This window comes from Lycorma delicatula, chromosome 4 (assembly GCF_047948215.1).
Source record: "Lycorma delicatula isolate Av1 chromosome 4, ASM4794821v1, whole genome shotgun sequence".
Lineage (NCBI taxonomy): Eukaryota > Metazoa > Arthropoda > Insecta > Hemiptera > Fulgoridae > Lycorma > Lycorma delicatula.
Window position 1 is genome coordinate 127185673 of NC_134458.1, and position 23126 is coordinate 127208798.

At 25.6% G+C, this 23126-nt stretch overlaps 1 protein-coding gene and 1 long non-coding RNA gene across 3 annotated transcripts in view; one reads left to right on the plus strand and one right to left on the minus strand.

The window, feature by feature from the left end:
- Positions 1-23126, minus strand: part of LOC142323861 (uncharacterized) — a 255933-nt gene that overhangs the window by 178599 nt on the left and 54208 nt on the right. The gene's annotated exons all lie outside the window — the stretch shown is intronic.
- LOC142323859 (estradiol 17-beta-dehydrogenase 11-like) overlaps positions 1-23126 on the plus strand; it is a 79575-nt gene that overhangs the window by 29287 nt on the left and 27162 nt on the right. For both annotated transcript variants that reach the window (XM_075364158.1, XM_075364157.1), the window contains exon 3: positions 22540-22872. In XM_075364158.1, the coding sequence (XP_075220273.1) occupies positions 22540-22872 (333 nt within the window). The remainder of the gene's footprint in view (positions 1-22539; positions 22873-23126) is intronic.

Consider the following 23126-nt stretch of genomic DNA (forward strand, 5'->3'; position numbering starts at 1 on the left):
TAAAAAAAAAAAAATACAATTATAATACATAACATTTTTAATGATATACAAACGGATATAATTAACGTATACTTTTTTAGTTTATTAATACTTATAAATTGTTTATAATTTTTCTTGTTTATCAAGTGTTGTATAACTTGACCTACAAAGCTGACATAACGTGTATTGACCTAGGCCTACTTTATTCGTGTAGTACTGAAAGCAAATGCTGTCTAATCATACGGGTTTTATAAAATTTAATGAATGTATTCATTATTATTGTAATAATCAATTACTATTAGAATAATAATGAATACATGCATTAAAATGTATAAATCACCATTTAAAATACCTTTTTCTTTGCTGCATACCGAGGCAGTTTTTTTCCGTGTAAGAACCTGTTACTACTCTACCAGTTACTTGAATAGTTTATTATAATTCCATTCATTTTTCTTCTATACTAATATTCTATTCTCAGAAAATTTTCACAATCTACATTGTAAAATTTCTAAGAGAATCTGAACTAAATCGAACTATATATTAATCTATAAATAAGCTATACAAAATTAAACAAATAATTAAATTTATTTTTTATTATTTTTGCCGCACTGTTTAATTTACAATCGGTTCCAATTTACCGGAACTAAGTAAGTAAATCTGAATACCAAAAATATCATGCGCAGAAGGAGGTTTCCATACAAATCCCTAAAAGGCAAAGAAAACACCAAAAAATAGTCTTATCAGTCCCATAAAAATCACAAATAATTAATCAAGCAAACAAATTGTGAAATTATTTAAAGAACCAACAAAAGTGGCGAAACGAAATGGACAATTTTGACGATGTACAACATCCCAGTAGCTGATTCACCTGAAATCTCAGAAAAATTACAGATCTAATACATGTAGTGTGGCTTTAGGCGCCTAACGTCCTCGCTATTATCCAGGAGGTTAAACGCGTGCCAGTTCACATATTAGTTCTGTCTCATTTTTTATTTTATACTAACTCGCTATATCTCCTCTAGAACGGTTGACAATCCCAAAAAATTGTGTATTTCAGTGTTTTTCGAATAACACAGCGCTACTGTTATATTTTTCAATAGTTTGTTCTGGAATCTTTGGGCGACTCTGATGTTATTCTCGCTTGTCGTACCCCATAGTTGGATTCTGTAGGTCCAAATCGGTTTCAGGACCGCGGAGTACGCAGTTACTTGATAGGTAATAATAGTTGCAACCTCCTACCTAAAAACTTAATGTTAAGTGGCGTTCTTTTCTCCCTGACAAGAATCCTTAACGTCAAGCGACGATCCAGATGCAGTCCTAAATATCGCACGAGTTTATTATTTTTTTTTTTTTTCATTTTTTGTGTTTATTTATAATTTTTTTATAGTTGATGTTAGTGATGCAACATGAAAACACCATTAAGTTGAACTTGCGGGCAGTCACTCTTCCTCAACAAATACGTAAAATAAGTAGAATTAGGCGGAATTAAATATACTGTTTATAAATATTATTTTGCTGCAAAGAGAAAGAAATAAGTTTTAAAGGGTACAATAAGTTTTTAAAGGGTACAACTCTTATCATTTCTGAGTTTCTTATGATTCCTGTTTGGGTTTTATAGAAGGTTAAATTCCATAAAGATATTAAAAAAGCATAATTCTACTTTCCAGCTCTATATTTAACATTGTAGAGATCTTATGTAACTGCGCTTTCTACTTACTTGTTCCAGTTTGCTTGCGACATATTTGTATTTACTAAATTAATTATATATTTATGTTGTGTTTTTTACTTTAATAATAAATTCCACAATTTTTTTGGAATATACGAGTATGTTCTCTAACGTATTTTAATTCAGTCGCTGTATTACATAAATTTTGTTTTATTTTTATTCATCAAAATGATTTTTTCCCCATTAATAAATCAAAGCATTTATCATTACTTCTAATTTTGATTCCCCCCAAAAAAAGTTATCAGCAAATCTTACTTCGTGTTTTTTCCTTGAATTTTTACTCTGCTCAGAATCTTTCTTTAACACTTCTTTTATACAACATTTAAAAAGCGAAAGAAAAATATTACACTCTTTTCCTCTCCTTTCTGAATTAGACCTTGCTTTCTTCATTTTCTTATCAATTCTCTTACTCTATTGTTCTACCTTATCACACCAAACTTATTCTAGTACAAGCTGTAAATATCAATTCTCTTTTATTTCAACACCCTTTTCTTTAAAATGCTTTCATTTATATTAATCAATCTAACGTTTTGAGATAGAGAAAATATATATATATTTAAATATTTCTATCGGGTTTTTTAAAAGTAGTTATTGTACAATTCTTGATAAATTAATCGATCTTGTTTAAAAATAGTCAATTGAAAAGAAAAAAGAAACCACAAATAATTCAGTATCTTATTTACTAAACGCATTAAGGATTCTTACATGTGTCTTGTTTTGTCATTGTAACTATAAATATATTTTTACAGTTCGTTTTATACATTTTTTTTTAAAGTAATGTTATAAATATATGATTTCAAATCAAATATTAAAAAAAAATTAATTTTGTTGAAATTTTCAAAAAGGACTAGAAAAATACAAAAAAAATTATTCTACGTTACATTTAACATGTTAAAATATAATAATCTAATTTAAATAATAACTCAATAATTATGTTTTAATTTTTAAAAAAACATTTTCTTCATACGATTAAATTTTTAATTAAAATCGTCAAATATTTTAAATCGTCAAATATTAAAAACCTTTTTAAATTTCAGATAATTTCTTCTTTCTTTTATAATTTTAGATGAAAGTTATAATTAAACATATTTAAAACATGTAACTAGGATTCTTTCTGTTTTCTTTTTCTACTTAGCCTCCGGAACCACCGTAAGTTATTACTGCAGAGAATCAATGAGGATGATATGTATGAATGTAAGAAGTGTATAGTCTTGCACAATCTCAGATCGACCATTCGTGAGACGTGTGGTTAATTGAAACCCAACCATCAAAGAACATCGGTATCCACGATCTAGTATTCAAATCCGTACAAAAGTAGTTCAAATCCTAGTAAAGGCAGTTGCCTTTACTAGGATTTGAACCTTAGAACTCTTGACTTCAAAAACACCTGATTTGCGATGTTGAGTCAACCACTAGATCAACCCGGTGGGCAAAGTAACTTGGGTTAGGTTTTTCTTTTAATACAATATTTGATGAATTTTGCAGCATATAAAAAATTCCAAGCGCAATGAGGTTCTGAACAACTTTTCAGATGTTCTCTATTTTTCATATACTTAGAGTAAAAATTGAAATTATACAATATTTTTTCAGCATTCATTATTATTTTATTTTCACTAAAAATATCCATTATCAAAATGGATATTTTTATAAAAATATAAAAATATCTTAATGGCCTCAGATTATTTTTTGTTATTGTATAAATAAACAAATAATTTGTTGACCCCTGAGGGAGACTGGTACCATCACTATTATTTACCCGTAAAATTCTAGGTTCAAACCTCAGATAGATTTGTTTGTTCACACGCTAAAGAATTCATTTCTTATCACAGAAAGAGAAGTGTAGATGTAAAAACTTCAAATTATCGGAGAAAGTATAAATTTTCAATTATTACCAATACTACTTTTTTTATTTTATAATAAAATCCTTAGAATTTGAACATAAATACACTTAAAATTATAATAAATATCTCCTGATATATTTTTAAAATTTCTAAATACTTGCCAACATATTAAAATTTTAACTTTTTATGTACGAGTATTCCAAAGAAAATGGAAGTTGATTTAGGTTGATAATTTTATACAGAAAACCATCAAATTAACTCAAGTTAATTTGATGGTTTTTTTTAAAGAAATTCAACAAATTTTTATTTTACTTCTGTATTCCTTTGCATAAATATTGTTTTATTTTTTTGTTTAACCTCCGGGACCACCGCCAAGTATTGCTTCAGAGTATGAGATGGATAAATATTAGTCATTTTATTCATCAAACATACTTTAAATTTCTTAATAAATTGTATTTATGAATACTTAAATCATGAGAATTATGTGTAGCCCATCAAATATCGGAAAAGAAATTGAAGAGCAAGAATAACTTCATTTCACTGAGCAATTTGGAATGAGCGACAGACTTTTCATTATGGAGGGAGGTAGAGAAGTAATCAACTGACAAAATTACATTCTGTAACCAGTGTAACAATGTGTATACATATATTTAGGTTACATGTCTGTCCGTTACATGTACTGTTTACATCAATGGAAACAAACACCTGACAGAAATATGCCTATGGTAAATTAGAGGTACACTGTTACACCGTAAACAACATATGCATCCCCTACATTTCCCCTATTCTACCGGTATTCATGCGATGCTACAAATATAACAAGTAACAAAACAGGAGATATTGACTATATTGGGTATTAACTCAGTCGGTATAATAAAAGTAGTATTCTCAATTCGGTTGTAAACATGAGTAAACTACACTTTAAGAGAAGGAATATCATTTTTTTACATGGAATATTGAAAATATTTAATTTGTATATACATATATGAATGGCCATATTTTAAATTTATATCTGCTAATCAAGAAAGAAAATATTATTAAATAAAATATTCTTTTGTGAAAAGTTAATTAAAAAATATATAATAAGATTTAATTGTTTTATATTTATTTAACACTTAAAATGCTTAATAAATATAAATAAGTAATTTTTTTCTAACGAAAAAGGAGATACATTAATCTGTTACTTTATATTATCTATCATACTTTTTCTTATAAGATGATGCATTTAGAGCACCTAAGTTTTAAAAGATACTAGTCGAATTTGTTTTTAATAAAAAGTATTGATATTCATTACACCAGTAATTTTGATTAAAAAAGATAAAAGTTGACTTCGTAAAACATAATTATTACCGATATTTCTTCAGTGTGCTTGACACAAACTGATATCTAACAATAATTTTCAGCTCATTGAGAAAGGCAGTGAGAAACAACTTCATTTTCCTCACTTTTCCAAGTGATTTTAAAATGTCATACTTGTTATTCCTGTGAATACTTGAATCACCTTTCAAATTAATACCTCTCGATTTAGTTCATTTAAAAGATCTTTTCGATTATAGCACCTCGTCTATTTTACTAAGATGTACTAAGAGTACTAAGATTTTACTAAGATTTAGATTCGATAGACGCACACAAAAATAATTGATACTTTATCTTAATTTTATTTGCTTTAATTATTTAAATTATTTATTAATAGAAATACAAATCAAGGTATACATACAATCTTATTGGTAATAATAAAGTTGTGTACATATTTTATTTTTAATATTTATTTTCACACAATTTTTTAACACGGAAAACCCCTTTATACTATAGCTTTCCTTACTACCTATCAAGAACTGTTGATATTGTGTTTTTATTATGTTTTCATTTCAAAAGTTATTCCTAAAAGTTTTCTTTCTACAAAAAATCCATATCGAAGATGAGGTAAATATTAGTATAAATTCTGAATTACGTTCTCGGTGATTATAGCTAGTATAGCTATATTAAAGAGGAAAGTATGGTGATCATGTCAAAAATGGGGTATCGGATGTTTTGAAAATATTTACGTTTTAGGTCCATCTAGTTCATTTAGATAAAAAAAAATATGTATGTGCATATGTGTGTTGGACTACTTTTGGCCATATATATCAGGATTAACTGAACCGATTTTCTTCTTAATTTAGCTCAAGTAATTCGATATTTAGGGCATTGATCAAATTAATTTCTTTGCAAAATTAGTTGAATGATGGGAAATATCGGGTAAAAAGAAATTTCGATTTTCTTCGGAGGCCTTTTAAAGAAAATTTGTTATCTACATCGAAATACAAATCAAAAAAAATGTTTTTCAAACGACTTAACCCCTCTCTCAAAATTGATATATATATTTTTGGGTCTCATGGGTTATACGATCATCACTGTAAATATTTGTCCATGTTCGCTTATGAGATTATCATTTATATATATATATATATATATATATATATATATATATATAAATTTATATAATAAATAAATCTAAAAGTATAAATATAATCTAACTTAACCTTCGTTCGCTAGTCAAGGTTAGCGAGCGTAAGTTAAGTTTGCTTAACCTAAATTAATATTTTTGGAAAATCTTTTTTTTTTATTTATTCCTCTCTCTAAAAAACAACATTTTTTTAATTAAAATTTTTTTTTTCTTTTTTAATTTTTACTTTAAAAAAAAAATATTTTTATTTTCGTTCATCGCTTAAAGGGCTATTAAATTTACGTTGCTTTGGCACCTATCAGTGTATTATATTCCGGAACCAAAATGAGGGAAAGTTTTTTTCATTACTTTCAAAAGTTATACTTGATTTTAAAAAAGTTAAACACTTATCAATTTATACTTGACTGGCGTAATCGGGAATATCATGAAATACTTTGCCAGTTTTATTTTTCTTACATATTTCATATTTTTCAAAGGTGTTGTGACATGGGTTTTAAATTTTGTGTAAATTTATTTTCCCGCTTTTAAATTCTCTCATTCCTTCAGCTTTATTGTTTTTAGCAATTTTTTATCAATATATATAATTATAAGAGAAATTTAACAAAATTGAATAAATAAAACTGAATTTAGGGTAAAATTACGAAAGCTTTGAAATTAAACTGCTAATTCCTTTAAAAGAAAAGGGAATTACAAGATTACACCTACCAGTTATTTATAATGTAAACTAATGAAATACAAAGATTTTGTTTACTTTTTTTTAAATTATTTTAAATACATTTAAAATTAAAATAAATTATTCACAGATGAATTTTTAATATGAGTAATATGGATTATTTTCGTACGTGATATATTATTTTTAGACTCATATATTTCTTTTAAATGTAAAAAATAAAACCAATATTTTACCAAGAAAATAAAATAAATTTAGAATCGAACAGGAGACATTTATAGTAATAATCATTACTCTCATTAATTTATTCTGGTAAAGGTAAATAATAATGATAAAATTAATAGATAAACTGCGCTACATCATTTCTTAATACTGTATAACTGAAGTATATATGATTAACTTTCGCTTTAGGTAAGTTACCAAATTAAGAATTAACTGAAAATGGAAACTCATTTATTTCTAATAGGTAAATACTATTAACGACTATTAGTAAATTCGTTACAATTTAGTTAAAAATAATAATAGTTATAAAAAGTATATTATGAAAACTTAAAATGGAAGGTGATTTTATAATTGCTTAAATTATTGTGAAATATATGAACCAATTATTTTTTCAATTTGTAATTCGGTTTATTTCCATTAATATACTACAAAATTTGGTAGCTTTTTCAAATGTATAAATATAATTTAATAAATTTTAGGATATACAAGCATAATACTTTAATCTGAATATGGATCTATATAATACTGAAAAACAACAAATATTTTTAAATTAGGTTAAGCTAAAATGTATTTTTTGTTTAATTTTATAATTATATACTTGACACTTCGTATCGCAAGTAAAAATTTCAACTTCTGTATTTATACATTCCATTTAGGTCTTAAATAATTACCTATATCTTCGTGAAATATAAATAGATATATATTTAATTTTTTTTTTAAAATGTGTAAATATAGACATATTTGAAATCTTAAAATTACTATATATAAAAACTAGATTAGATTCAAAACCTGAATAAAAAATTGTCCACACATAACTGGATACACTCTTATAAACTATACATTTCATTCTATCCTTTAATGTAGATCTTACTGAATTTCTATGTCTTTACAAGTTCCTTGACGATTTTAGGCTTAAAATAATGTGATTATAATCTTTTTTTATAATGATAATTACAACATTTTAAAATATTTTTCACTTTTTAGTTTTATGGTATTTTTTTTATGATAATAAATTAATAAAAACAAGTTATACGACATAAAAACAATTCAGAGACAAGTGTTAGATTAAACAAAAAAGAAACCGAATGCGACCAAGAGTCTCAAGTACTTTTAAAAGATAAACCATAAACTAATTTTTTTCTAAAATATAACAGGACAGGGTGTCCCATAAAGAATGAAAAAATTGGACATGTTCTAAAAATTGATATAAAGAAAAATGTTTATAAACATTGGTCCGGAAACTTTTCGTTTTCCAGTTAAAGATTACGAACAATTTTGTCCTGATTTTTCGTCCAAGGATAAAATGAAATGATACTTAAATCCTTGAAGCTTTTAGGGATAAATTTGATGCTTTCACATGTTTTTGAATAAAGCAGGTCTCAGAACGGTATCCCAGGTCCCAGGTAAAACAGGTCCTATAACGGATAGTGGAATGAAGAAAAATAATTTAGCGGTTTTACTTAGTTTATGTAATTTAGTTTGTGTTGACTTTTCCCATGTTTGCAAAATTCTGTTAGAAAATTCTCCCCTGAACTATTTTACTTCCAGCCAATTTTAATTTTTTTATGTCTCACTGATTTTTTTAATCTTATTTTCTCATTTTCAGATCAAATAAAAAATGTAAAATACTAAAAACAGGAGGGTGCTATTGCAATTTATACCATATAAAAATGTTAATTATACTTGTACCAATTTATTCAGTAATTGGATAAATAAATTAAAAATAACTTTTAAACATAGGTATCTAGTTATGTTTTTTTTTTAATCGCCAATGAAACCTGTGCGTTTGTTACGTGTGAATTAGAATGGATAATTGATCCTTTGTAGGAAAATATAGGAAAGAGAGAGAGCTTTTTAAAACATATTTTTGTTTTGTAATCACCACTCAGTTGATTGGTTAGATGCTATTCTCAATTCCTTTTTATTTTATATCTTTTAATCTCAGAATATTTATTATATCCTTTATCTGTTTTATTTAGGCTAATCTTATCTTTATCTATAGTTTTAACAACTATACGTCTCTCTATTAAAAAAATTAATTAAGTACACTAATGTATGAACTATAAAGTATACTAATAGTTCACTAACTTATTTTATCTTTTTGAAGACCGTACAAAAAATTTATCTTCTCTTCTATTCTTCTTAAAATCTCTTCATTTCGAATTTTATCGAGCTGTACACTTTTCAACATTCTCTTTTCAAAAATCTGTATTCTTCTCTCCTTTTTATTTTAATAATTATTCATGTTTTCCTACTATGAAGCTCTACAAATATTTTTTGAGAACATTTTTCTTACCAATCGATCTACATTAAATAATATTAAAATTATTTTCTGCATAAAACTTTCATGGTGTCACTCTTTTGTTGTATTTCATGTGTTTTTTTGCTCTGTTTTTAGTTGCTACTTTATTTTGATTCTCATTTTACTCCTGACGAAGAAAAGTTGTGAGACTTCTGATATGTTACGTCAGATATCAAATACTTCAATATTTTATTCTTTATTATCTCATTACAGTCACATTTTGTTTTACTCTTATTTATTTTCAGGATGAATTACTCTTACAAGAGTACATTCAAGCCATTTAGAATTCCTTATTACTTAGTATTTTCTGCTAGAATATAATTTCACTGGTGAATTTTAACATATTTCTTCTCCTGGTAGTTATTCCGCTCTGAATTTCTTTTTCTTAATTTTTTTATATTCCTTCATCTACGAAAAAGTTAAAAAAAAACAACATAAACAGATTACATCATTATCTCACACTGTCCTCGAATAGAGCCAAACGTTTTCTATTTTCTACTCTTTTAATTTTTCCCTGCATTTTTAAATAACTCTTTTTTTCTTATACTGGTATTTAGGTCCAAATTTACTTATCATTTTTTTAAATTTTATTCCGTTTCACATAATCAACTACATTTTAATCAATAACTAATGATAAATCACTAGATAAAAAAATAGTTTTCCTTTAATATTTTAACTATTTTAAAAAATTACGATAGGACTTAAGAATTTTATACTAAATACTCAAGTACTACTTAGAAATATTTCCACTAATAATTAGTGAATAAAAAATATTCGTCGTTTGTAGAAATAAATATAAAAAAAAATTACTACTTTTAGCCATTAAAGTATTGTATATTACATGATAAAAATAAAGTCTAAGTTGGAGTATCTTATAATTTCTAACATTCCAGAGAATATATAAAACCGGCAATATTATATCTGTATGTATATATAGAATCTGTAGGAACGGATTAGTTACGTGAATTTACTCTCCGTCTGCTATATTATGGTTTCAACGTTATAATGAATTCATTCGTTAAATCTAACATATTCTGAAAATCATTATACGTACTTTTTTCTGTGGGTTACATAATAAAATATTGTTATTATCTATACTGATTAATTTCTCAATACCAATTTATATGAATTTTAAATACCGGACGCCATTTTCATTTATTTTTCCAATCAAAATTTAATAGCACACATATAGACGTATGAAGGTTATCCAGTGAATGAATATACATTAAATTTATATTTTGTTTAAATCAGTGAACAATAAATCTTCTATTGGAAATTTCATTTATAAAATCATAAGTTTTTGTATAATTAATTGATATTTACTTAAATTATTTATGGAAAAAATCTTGCAATTGTTTTTTTTACAGTTCTTTGAAAATTTGAACGATATAACTAAAGTTACATATAAATATCAAACACTTCACAATAATTATATAAAAATTTATTAGTTTAGTAAAAAAAAGGTATCGATACCAATAATTATACCACGTATGAAAAGAAAAACTCTTAAATAACTGGATAACAACAATCATGAAATAACAGGGTTGTTTTTAGATAAAATAAATTAACTATATTTTTTTAAAAATAATAAATAAATATATCCGAATACAGCCTTTTAAGCTACGATTATAATTAGAAGCCAACATCACTGCCTATAATTTCAAACTGTAGGATAATACCCATACTTTAATAAGTGATTATAACTATTATCAATTGTTATTATTTCTCAATACCTAACTATTATCATCTCTGGGTTTTTCCTTTCATATCCCTAATTTCATAAATGTAAAATAGTAAATATTCTGTACTGATTGTTTATATTTTAGTACATGTATAACTTCATTATATATATATATATATATATTTTTATTTATTTTTTTTTTTATTTATATTTTTATATAACTTGTAAAATATAATATTTACACCGATAATTTTATGCAATAAATAAATAAAACTATAGTAGTGCTGAATTTTTATAAATTTTCTAAATACTGCCGGGAATGGAATCCGAGTTATTCGATGTAGCATGCAAAATTCCTATTTTTTTAATTGAACGTCGTAAAAGTCTGAACTTATACGAGTTAAGGAAGAACGTAGAAGTAAGTCAAATGTTACATATGGAGTGTCTTGTGAAGAATGGACGACACGTTAAAAGAGGAAGAACTGGATTGTGGTTTTGAGATGTGGATATAGAGAACGTAAGATGGATGGATAAAGTGAGAAATAAGGAAGTAATGAACAGAAGAAGAAAGAAGAAAGAGAACTTATGCGGGAGGTACATAAAAGAAAATGAAACTACTTAGGATGTGTGGTTAAAGGAAGTTGAATCTTGAAAACTGCGTTGAAAGGTTCAGTAGAAAGACAAATGAAGCGAGGAAGAACAAGGATGAAGTTAATAAATGAGGTGAAGATTAGAAACTACAAAGGGACGAAGTAGAAGGCTTGGGTCAGGGATGGATGGAAGCAGCAGTGGCGTAAGGGACCTGCCGCCAGGCAGATTAGCAGTGATGATGACACCATGATAACCCAAATAATCTTACCTGTTTCTTTTTTAAAACGCATAAACTTTCGTTTATAAAATATATGAAAATTGTACATATTTAGTTTAGTCTTTTTTTTCTAAAATTAAATATAACTGGATAAAGATAATTTGAATATTATGTATCTTAAATTTATATATTGAAGGAAGTAATGATTTATATAAATATAACAAAAATATAAATATAACAAAAATCTCACACACATAAACACCTGTATGAGCAGATACACGAATTTATTTTTCCACATTTATCCTGTCAGATAATTTAATATGCGACTAGCCACAATTGGCAAAAACCATTGTCAAAGTGAGGCACTGTATGAGAAAGGGTTAGGAATATGTTTTAACAAACAAGCTTATAATAATGTTACGGATTTAATTCAATTTTAAATATATTTCATGTGACCTAAGTCAAACCAATAAACTAGTGTACGCGTATACAAAACAAACATAATTAACGTTTTACCTCCCTCCTCACTCTATCTATCTCGGAAATTCAAAGGCCTTTATAATACCTATTTGATATAGTACATTTTATAAACCTATTCATATACAGAAAATGAACAATGCATATATAATATACTAATCTGATTATATTCCAATCTTTGTGATCGGAAGATTTTTAATTTTAATTTAAATTAACAATATATCTTTCATATTTTAGTCTAAATAATAAATAAAAAATACAAAATACATTAACTGGTGTTTTTTATTTATTTAAAAATTAAGGAACTGAAATTATTTTACAAATATATATTTTTTTTTTCCTCAGTAACAATTAAAATTACAATCGGCTCTCTTGCGGAGCCATAAGTAAGTCTCCTGACAAAAGCACGTGATAAGAAGGTCCTTAAGGAATCCCCAAAATAAATAATACACAATAAATAGTTGCAAGCAAACTTAAAGTCAAATATGAAATTTCAAGCTCAGTCATAAATCACAAACCATTAATTTTAGCACCATATCCACAAAACAAACATTAATAACAAATAAAAAAGAAGATATATTTTACAAATATGTGCCTTTTTTTTAACTTTGGAAGAATATATAAATAACAATTTCATTTTCATAATTATCAGTTTCTATTTTAATCTGCTGTTGAAACCCCCATTCTTCTGAAACAACAGATTTAACACTAAAAATTTTATCTCAAATTCCTCTTAGAAATCTGGTTATTCCATAAGGTTGACGTAACTTTTTTTATCATTACCTTACCATTTTTAACCTTACACAACATATTTTTATATTACTATATATATTCCCAAATAAGAGTTCAGATATTTTTCTGTATATATTGTCAAATGATTGTTCAGAGAAAATGAAGAAATTCACCTCTCCGTCTCTTCAAACATAGAGATATTAATCTCTCTCTATCTGTTATAGAAATGATATACAAACATATAGACATCCTGTAACAAGACTATCAGGGACGGTATTAATTTGTCTTCAGATCAACAAACAGCACAAAACAAATCATTAGACATACAAAAAATAAAACATCATGTCACAGACTGTTTTAACTGTTCAATACTCTGCAATGGTCGAATGATATGCAACAATAAATAGCATCCTTCCAGAGCAATTTCAAAATTAGCTGTGCTAACCACCTCATAACATAGTTCACGAATACATCAGCACTGTTACAAAGCTAATCTTTGATTTTCTTCTACACAAAAAAGGTTTACATTTTAACATACTTGAACTTGTGGAATGTATAAAAAACTAAAAATCAATGATAAAATGCATTAAAATGAACCGACAGAATATAAATCTCACGCATTGATTATTAATACGTGCATGCTGAACTTAAAAAAATAAAGAATTTCCATCAGCTGACGCCAATGTGAGAACAGCAGCACTATTCAGGATCGCAAAGATGACTGCAAACGTTTTATTATACAGTTTGGTTCAGTGTGTCGTTATAAAAATTGAGAATTTAAAATTAATTATTTTATTTGTTGTGGATATGAAAACACAAATTTCTAATAAATATATTTAACGTATAATATTGAATCTTTTAAATAATAATATAACATAAATATCTAGAAATAAATTTCATTATTAAATATAATTATTATTTTAGTTATTAATGCAATAATAAACAATTTAAAAGTGAATTAATGAATCAGAAGAAAAAGTATTTTAAAATTTTTATTTTTTGTTTCTTCATAATATTAGACACTTTACATAAATATTATTTCTTAAAATATTTAATATTGCTTTAAATATTTTAAACCTGACTGACTTTTTCCAGCAGTGTATTTTATTATTTTTAAAGAAAAATAATATTTTAATTAGTACTTTATAATAGGAATATAAAAAATATTTTCTTTAATTTTTTTTAAATATTAAGATATTTTTTCGTTGTAAATAACTGAAATATTATTTTTCCAATTTTTCAATATCGATTAATACTTTTTTTTGTCATACTTCATCAAATAATTAAAAATCAATAACGATAACAATTTTAATGTTTAAAAATAGTTTTTGAGGCTATAACAGCATTCAATTTTTAATGTAGGGAAAATCCATTAAAATGCTTCATCTCAAAATTAAAACGAGTCAATAAAGTTTCTAAATAATTTTAATATTTTTGAGGTTATTTTATAAAATGTTTAATTCTATTTAGAACTGTTACGTAGATGTTTCTAAAGAATTCTTTATCATTATAAAATCATATTAAACATTTGAAGATACAGAGTTTTGACGTAACTTTTTTAAGATATTGGCAGGTTTTTAACGCAGGAAATCTTTTCAATTTCCATCCATAATGTATTTTCAAAAAAACTAAAAAGTTGAATAATGAATAAAATTAAAATAAAATTCTGAAAATTAATTTAAAAAATAAAAATAGAACTTATATTTAGTAGTTAATCCGAATAAAAAATTCAAGATCATGAAATCAGTTCAGAGCTTACATAATTAAAAGATACACTAAATAATGTAGATTAATGTTAATTTCCTTCAGTTGTATTTCAAGGTGAACGGAAACAGTTCGGTATTCACTTTTATTATTCTAACCTTATAAATATTTGTTTAATACTTTTGATGATCCATAAATCTTCCATAGATTTGCTAAAGATATAAAGTTTGACATAGAAATACCTACTGTTTCTAAACAAAATAAAATATCTATTTATATAAATAAATAATTAAAAATTAAAACACCAAATTAATAAACATTACCAATGTATAGTAATAAAAAATAATACATTATTTAAATAATATCAAATATATTATTTAAAAGTTATTCATGTAACGTAATCTCTAATTATAGATAAACTAATTTACGGTTATATTTTTTTTACAATTTTGGATATACAAATACATATCACACGATTACCTGTGTGATGACATTTCTCATATATCACTTCCAGGATTGTCAAGTGGCACATGGAGACTCATTCTGCAAACTCAGTTTTTAAGTAAAATAAAATAATTAAATTTTAATTGATTTTTTTAAAGTTGAGGAGTTTGGGATAGATTTCGCTCTAAACAAAGTTCTTTATAGACTAAAAAACTAGCTTAAACTGGAATAAAATTTTTGTAATTTTTACCTTATATACTGTAGTCCATTTAAAAATCACTTTATACATATATAAACAAATATATTTAATTTATATTATAAATATCTAAATTCAAACTTATAAATAAATTTTGCTACATGCTTGTAAAAATAAACCCATACACTTTTTGTGATTGATTACCATACTTTCCTTCTTGTAGAATACTCTATAGCTGATACCAAGAAAGTAAAAATATTATAAATGAATTAACACAATATTAGGATAAATAATGGAATTGACCAAGGGTTAAAAAATACATTGACCAACAATTTACAAGTACTTCTTCACTTCAAGTCCAAATTTACACAAAGGTAGTTAATAAGAATGAGATTAAAGAGCCCATATTAAGTTAAATTAATTGGGCTGAAGATATTCTAAGTAACCTTAAGACCACTATTGTAGATCTATATCAAATAGATCTGCCTTATACTACGATTATAAAAATAAAGATACCTTATATAGGCTGCTAACAAATATTGTTCAAATATTTTGAAATGCGGTTGTGAAGAAGAATGGATAAAGTGAAAGGGATGGATAAAATGAGGAAAGAAGGTGTTATGAAAAATGAGAGATGAGCAGCATTTGATGTCGTTGACAATGTCTGAGTTGGAATACATCTTACGGAGAACCTACCTTCATTTAATGAACGTGCACAGAAAAGTGAATGAAAAAAAGAAGATATAAAAGAAAAATTGGGATATTAGGAAGAGAAGAAGCTACAAGGAGATGAAAAGAAGAAAACGTTTCGTAAACCTATTGAAAAAACTGGTAAACGACAAACGATTAGTTTTTAATAACACAAACCCTTTAAGAAAACCTACATTTTAGTTCGATAATACAAATTTTTCTACAAAGTCTTCGTAGAATTTTTTTAATAACCTATTTGACTGTTGACTTACAAATGTTTGCCATGTGTAGCCTAAAATGTACAAAATACATTGTACAAAAAAATATCGGGGCTTTAGAGCTATATAATATCTCTTAACATCGGCTCACTGTAATGAATCACAAATAAAATGAAATAACTTTTTTCATTCTAGTGTTCAATGTAAGCACCTTTCGTCATGCGGCACATATCAAACCGGTAGAAAAGTTCGTCCAATACTTAAGCCACTATATCTGGAGTAATGAATATAACAATACACTGATATTCGATTTTTTTCCCCACCAGATTTTTATTTCGTGGGGAATAAAAAAGATACAGTACGATTAGTAAAAAAATCTTCTATTAATAAGGTGTTCCACCCATTCTGCTATTTTCTCAAGGTGAAAGCTTGTATTCCGTTTTCAAAACAAGACAAAGAATAAATCCAAAATTTTAACTCCTTCAGCGGCGAAATAAAACCTCTTTTCCTAACCTTAATCTTATGTAGAATAGATCAAACATTTTCTTTAATCGTACATTTTAATTCACGTATTAACGTTAGAAAAAATTTTAGAATACCTTTTATGATGTTTGAAAAAAGAAAATTAAACACGTTAGCATTGAACAGTCATATAAAACAATAACTATTTATCAGAAGTCGTTAGTTATTAATCTTTCTTTAAAAAAAAAATAAAAATAGACAAGATAAATAACTAAACAAATAAAATCCCACCTCTTTTAATCCATTTGATTATCAAAATACCTTTTATATTCATATATATATATATATATATATATATACTTTTCTCACAGCACTTTAGGAGATAATTTCATAAATAAAGAAACTAGTATTATAAAGGACTTGATATTTTTTCTTAAAATTAAAAAAGCAAAAAATAAAGTTATATATTAGTTGGATAGGTGAGGTCGACTAGTATTACTTGCGTACAATTTTTTATTTATGTTTTTTTAAATGACCTTCATTCAAGGAAATGTAAGGACATACTTTACATGAAAATAAAAAAAGTATGAATAATATATTTAGTTTCGTGACCAATATTTAATAATAATCTCATTAAAAAAACAATTATATACGTATGCATAAAATGAACAGTATAAAAAATTGCATCTTACCAGCATAATACAATTTATTTCTAACCGCTCTTAATAGTAACCACTGTTAATATTGCTATTTGTTATTGAATCCATTTGCTATCTTACATTCTGAGGATGTATTTAAATATTTTTACATAAAAAACAGTACTAATGGTTTATTCATTTAAACAGATATTATAATATCAATTAAACTCTGTATGAATAAAATTAATAACTTATAAAATTCATTTTATCAGTAGAATACAAACGTTTTAAACTATCTTTTACTACTTCCTGCTATTACATTATTCGATATCTTTACTGAATACTTTTGTAGAGTTTCTGTTTATTTAAAACTCTCATTTACCCGTTTTACGTTTTATTTCAATGAATGAAATTAGTAAACGTATGTGTAAATAATTAATTACTATTTATAAAAACCGTTGCTAAGAAAGCAGAGATTTCTGCTTTCTGTGAAATATAATATTATTTTCGTTTACAACCTTTGTTGAAGAGAATAAAAGTAGAAAAAAAATAAAAATTAATTTTTATATGCATATTATAACAAGAATACAAAAATCTATATCCATAAATAAAAAATTGGAAATTTAACTTCAATGATTTTTCAAAAGCGTTTTATTTGCACAATTATTCAGCACAGACTATTTAAACGAAATCTAAAATAAGGAAAATATATTTTTAAAGGAAATATGTGGTCCTGTAAAGAACGACACAATTTATATAAACTCCGCCCCTACAAAATGCTACGCAGAAATTTAAACAAAAATGTATGAGAAGAGATTTAGTTACTTTTTAAGGACGAGTGATAATAGATTTTATAATTCCCAAGAAAATCCTCTTTTTTATTAAGAAAGAAAATTAACAGTTTATATTGTGATTAAGTGACAAAAGACTTAAAATAAGTATAGAAATTCCGGACTTATGAAATCAAGAATTAAACAAGAAAAATTAAAAGAAATTTCGGAAAAGATGATTTTCTACAAAAAAAAAAAAAATAGTAAAAGGATTCAGGAAAAACGCTTGTGAGATATTTAAAAGGTACTTGAGAGGGACACTAAGAAAATTGTTAATGTGGTGTATAGTTGGCCGAATCGAAAAATTAAGAATGATGCAAGTTTATAACAATATTTTATCAAAATTATGAGAAGGAAACTGCTAATAAATTATTATAACGTAACTATAAACACATGTCAGTAAACATATGTAAACAAATAGAAAGTTCACCCGCGTGCCATACAAACAACACTCAACCTTTATTACGTATTTAATCGTAACCAGTTATTACTAACATCAACTACTTGACCTACACAGTTTTTTTCTTTGTATAGGCAACTCTATAAATATGTATACTTTTCTAGCGATTTATAAAAAACATTAATCAAAAATTCTTTAAAAGGTAAAAGGATATAAATTCTTTTTCCTTGTCTAATTATGAAGATAACTACACAAAGAATTATCCTGTATAATTTTATAATTTTTTTTTTGTATACATATTTTTTTTAAATATGTTTTACTTACTTTAAGATTCGTTAAAAATAAACTGTTCTTAAAGAGATAACCGTCCAGTTCAAAACACAATAAAAATTTCAATACCTAAAAGATATCTTAAATTTGTTTTGGTAAACCACTAATTCTCAAAGTTTCAGAACCTGCCTTAAGGGAGTTTACGCCTAAGGCAAGGGATTTTATTGCCCTTTCTCCAAATGTTATTTTATTTGTACCATATCTTCAAAAGTATACAACGATTCTATTTATTACGTACATGTATAACTATTTTTTTTCTTTTTTTTCTGAAAACATTAATATTGATGTCATATAATGTGTGATGAAATTCAGTTTTAATTTTTTTTTTATTTTTATTTGGATAAGATTAAGCTAAACGAGGACTAAAATACAGCTTTGAATATTATTATTTTATTAAAAGTAAACCGTAATCAAGAAAATTAAAATACCTGTTAGAAATTTGAGAAAAAGTCCTAAAATTCAGTAATATTAGTGTTAATTTTTTGAGAAACTGTAAAAAAAATCTGTATGCTATATATGACTTGACGGTTTGGAAATAAAACTTCGAATTTAAACAAAATTTTGCTAAATTAAAATTGTTTAACTTCCTATTAGCGATTTTAACGAAAACATGCTTTAACACGTTTTTTAATAATTTTACAAACAAATTATTAATATTATTAGAACGAGCTCAATTTTCAAATGACAGGTGGCCAACGATGAATGAAGTATACGAGATAATATTGAAACAGGACCTAAACTGTGGATTCAAAACTATTCAGATTTATAGCGTTTAAAAATTTAACCTGGTGTTAATTAAAAGAAAATAAAAATAAATTAAAAGAAATATTAAATTAATTAAAAGAAATATATTATTATAATAAGAATTAAAAGATTTTAAAAATGCTTAGATGTTTTTCGTGTAAATAGTCTTTCTTACGCAAACTCAAATTTTCGTAATTTCTTATTTAAGTAATGAAGACTTAAAAATAAAATCACTTCGTAAATTCTTTTCTTTTTTTTGTTGAAACAAATTTTTGGCTCATCTATGACGTCTTTTATATACATTTCATTTCATACAGTATATTTGAAATCAAAGTGTGAATTATTTAGAAATAAAAAAACAGTTCGTTTTTAATTAATTACTTTTAGTAAACTCAGTTTTGTTTAGATTTTACTAATGTAAGTATTTGACTAATTTTGTTTTAACACATTTCTGTTTTGTCTTTAACGCTCAACTTTTGACATTTAGGAGGGAATCGATGAGTTCCCTGCATTTCTAGTTTTTTAGTTTATAATATTACATACGCACGCACACACACACACATATACATGTATATATATATATATATATATATATATATATATATATATATATATATATATAAAACATGTCGTGAGTAATTCATAATCAACGCCCAGCAAAGATTACTGAAGATAAATTGATAAAAATTTGTAAACACGTTGTTACGGTGAAGTGCATACTTAGAAAGAATTTTTTTTGAAAATCTGAGTTTAAAGGGTTAAAATATAGTGAAACTGAAATTTACTATTTTTTTTTTAATTTCTCGGTAAAAAATATAGATATCAACTTGATTTTTGGTGTGTAAAATATTCACTTGAATATCCAAAAACCGATTTCTAGATATTTTGAAATTCCCAGGTTAAAGGAGAAAAATGGATTTTTGAATTTTATTTCATACTCGGCTATTTTTTTAATTTTTCGGTAAAAATGAAGATATTAATTTTTGGTGTATTGTAGTCTTCATGTCGATGTCTAAAAAACAATTTCGAGTTATTTTGAAAGCCCATGTTCGAAGAGTTAAAAGGAATTTTTGAACTTTTTTTAAAAATCACCTATTTTTGAATCTCTCGTTAACAAATGAAACTACCAACTTGGCTTTTGGTGTGTGAAATCTTCATGCGAATATATAAAAACCAGTTACTAATTTAATGAAATTTGACTTTGAAACGGTTGAAGAAAGATAAAACATTTTGAAAAAATTATTGTAAATTTTCCCCATTTCCGACTATACTAAACGAGAAATTCAGTAGATTTGAGCTTGCAAATAACCTTCAGATAAATATCTGAAAACTATTTTCGGGTTTTTGAATTTCGATTTTTTAAGGGTGCGACGGTGGCTCAACCAACACAGCCACTGCCACTGTTAAATTTATGTTTATGTGCGACGCGACTGGCTGCACCTGCCTCTGGTTAATTGAGTAAAAAACATAAAATAAAAAAAAATCATTTGCGACGCGAAACGCAAGTAACCGTTTAGCGCGGACGAAGCTTCGAAAGGGATGCTGTGTGTGTGTGTGTGCGCGCGTGGAAAATTCAAAAGTATATATAAATAACATTCAAACTTTCATCAATGTTTCCTCAATATCTTAAATTTATGAAGCTGAAATTTGACAATCTTAATACAGAGTAATAGACACTCCCCTGGGCTGTATAATACTTAACTGCAGGATCCGGCCCGGAGGAGAAGAAGAAAAAGAGAAATAAAAGAATAGAAGGTTTAAGAGATTGATAAAAGGTAAAATCCCAAATAACAACATTTCTTATTTTTCCTCTTTTCGTAATTAGGCATTTGAAATTTTGCTTTATAATTCATGAAGAGGTAATTATTGATTAAATACTCATTACCGAACTCAAACGGAAGGAAAGGAATTAAATCTGAATTTAGATATAATTCGTTTTATATCTGATTTACTTCTGGTGTGTTAGACGCTGCATTATAAAAAGGGCCACCATAAATATTTAATTAAAGTTTTGGACAACATAATTTATAAGACCATAAGAGATCTCAGTCCCAACCAAAATATCGATCAACAATTTTTTCCTCAAAAATATTTTCTGAACTTTTATAACCCACATTAATGAAATATCATATTAACATAACCCATTTCATGTATAAATGGAGTTGATATATAAATTGTCTTAACATTCTCCCACCCTTAGTATCAAATTAATATCTACTCGTTCTTCTCGTATAGCCAAGACAAAAAACTTTGGACTTAATATTTAGGTTTATTAAATTAGAACTTAGTAGTTTAAAATTTCTACTTTTTCCCAGTTTTACAACAGATTAAATTGTTTTAAAAAATAACGATATTAATAACGTTATATAAAATATTTCAGTTTTATTTAATTAAACTAGTTTTTTTATAGTAATTATTTATTGAAACAAAAAACAGTTATTTAGCATTGCTTCTTTGAAATCTATAGTAATTATTTATTAATTTGAATTACTAATATGTATGTGTAATATTAAAACGTAGTACATTTAAATCCCGTAGTAAAGAACAAACATTTTTCTATAGCATAAATACAAAATTTTACTTTGTATTTATGTAATATGTTTTTCAGTATAAAATATATGAATGTATATATAATTTTAGATTAAAAAAATTAATTTTACTTACCACCAAACTGAGCTATGTATTATAACCAATACCTGTAAAAAAAAATATTGTTTTTAGTTATGCGAGGTTATTATTAAATGTAGTCAAGTTTTACTTTTCAATAATAGGTTAAACTAAAAAATGAGATACACAACATAAAAAAAAAAAAAACAAAAAAAAAAAACGGAAATTGAGATCAATAAATTTTCAAAGTTTTAAAAGTATAATAATTTATAAAAGTATACGACTTATTAGCGTAATTTTTTTATTTTATTTTATTATTTATCTCCTATTATTCTATTATTTTCTGGTTAAAAACAAAAAATAACAATATACTTTTATTTTTGTTATTGCAGGTTACAGGAGCTGGAAGAGGATTAGGACGTGGTTTAGCGTTAGGATTATCAAGAGAAGGATGTAAAGTAGCTTGTGTTGACATCGACATAAATAGTGCTCAAGAGACAGTAAAACTGATAAAAGATGAACTTGGTATAGCTCAAGCATATCGCACAAATGTAGGCAGACCAGAAGAAATTAGGAATCTCCAAAAAAATGTTACTAAAGATCTTGGTCCAGTTACCTATTTAATTAATAATGCATCCTTAATTCTAAGTCAAAGAATAGATGCTGATTATGACGATTCTGTACTAAATGGAGTTGTTAGTGTAAATTTACTTAGTTATTTCTATGTAAGTATTAACGTACCTTATAACTTTCAAATTTACGAAAACTTATTTTATAAAATACAAAACTGAAATTAAAGTAAGGGAAAAGAATAAAATTTAAAGGAATATAATTAATTTATTAAGGAGATAGAAAAAGTTATTCTTCTAAAATAATAGTTATTATAATTATTATTAACTTATATAAAAATAAATTCTTGTTTTCATATCAAGTATTAAAAATAGTTACAATTTTAGGCCAACAAAACCTACGAATAAAA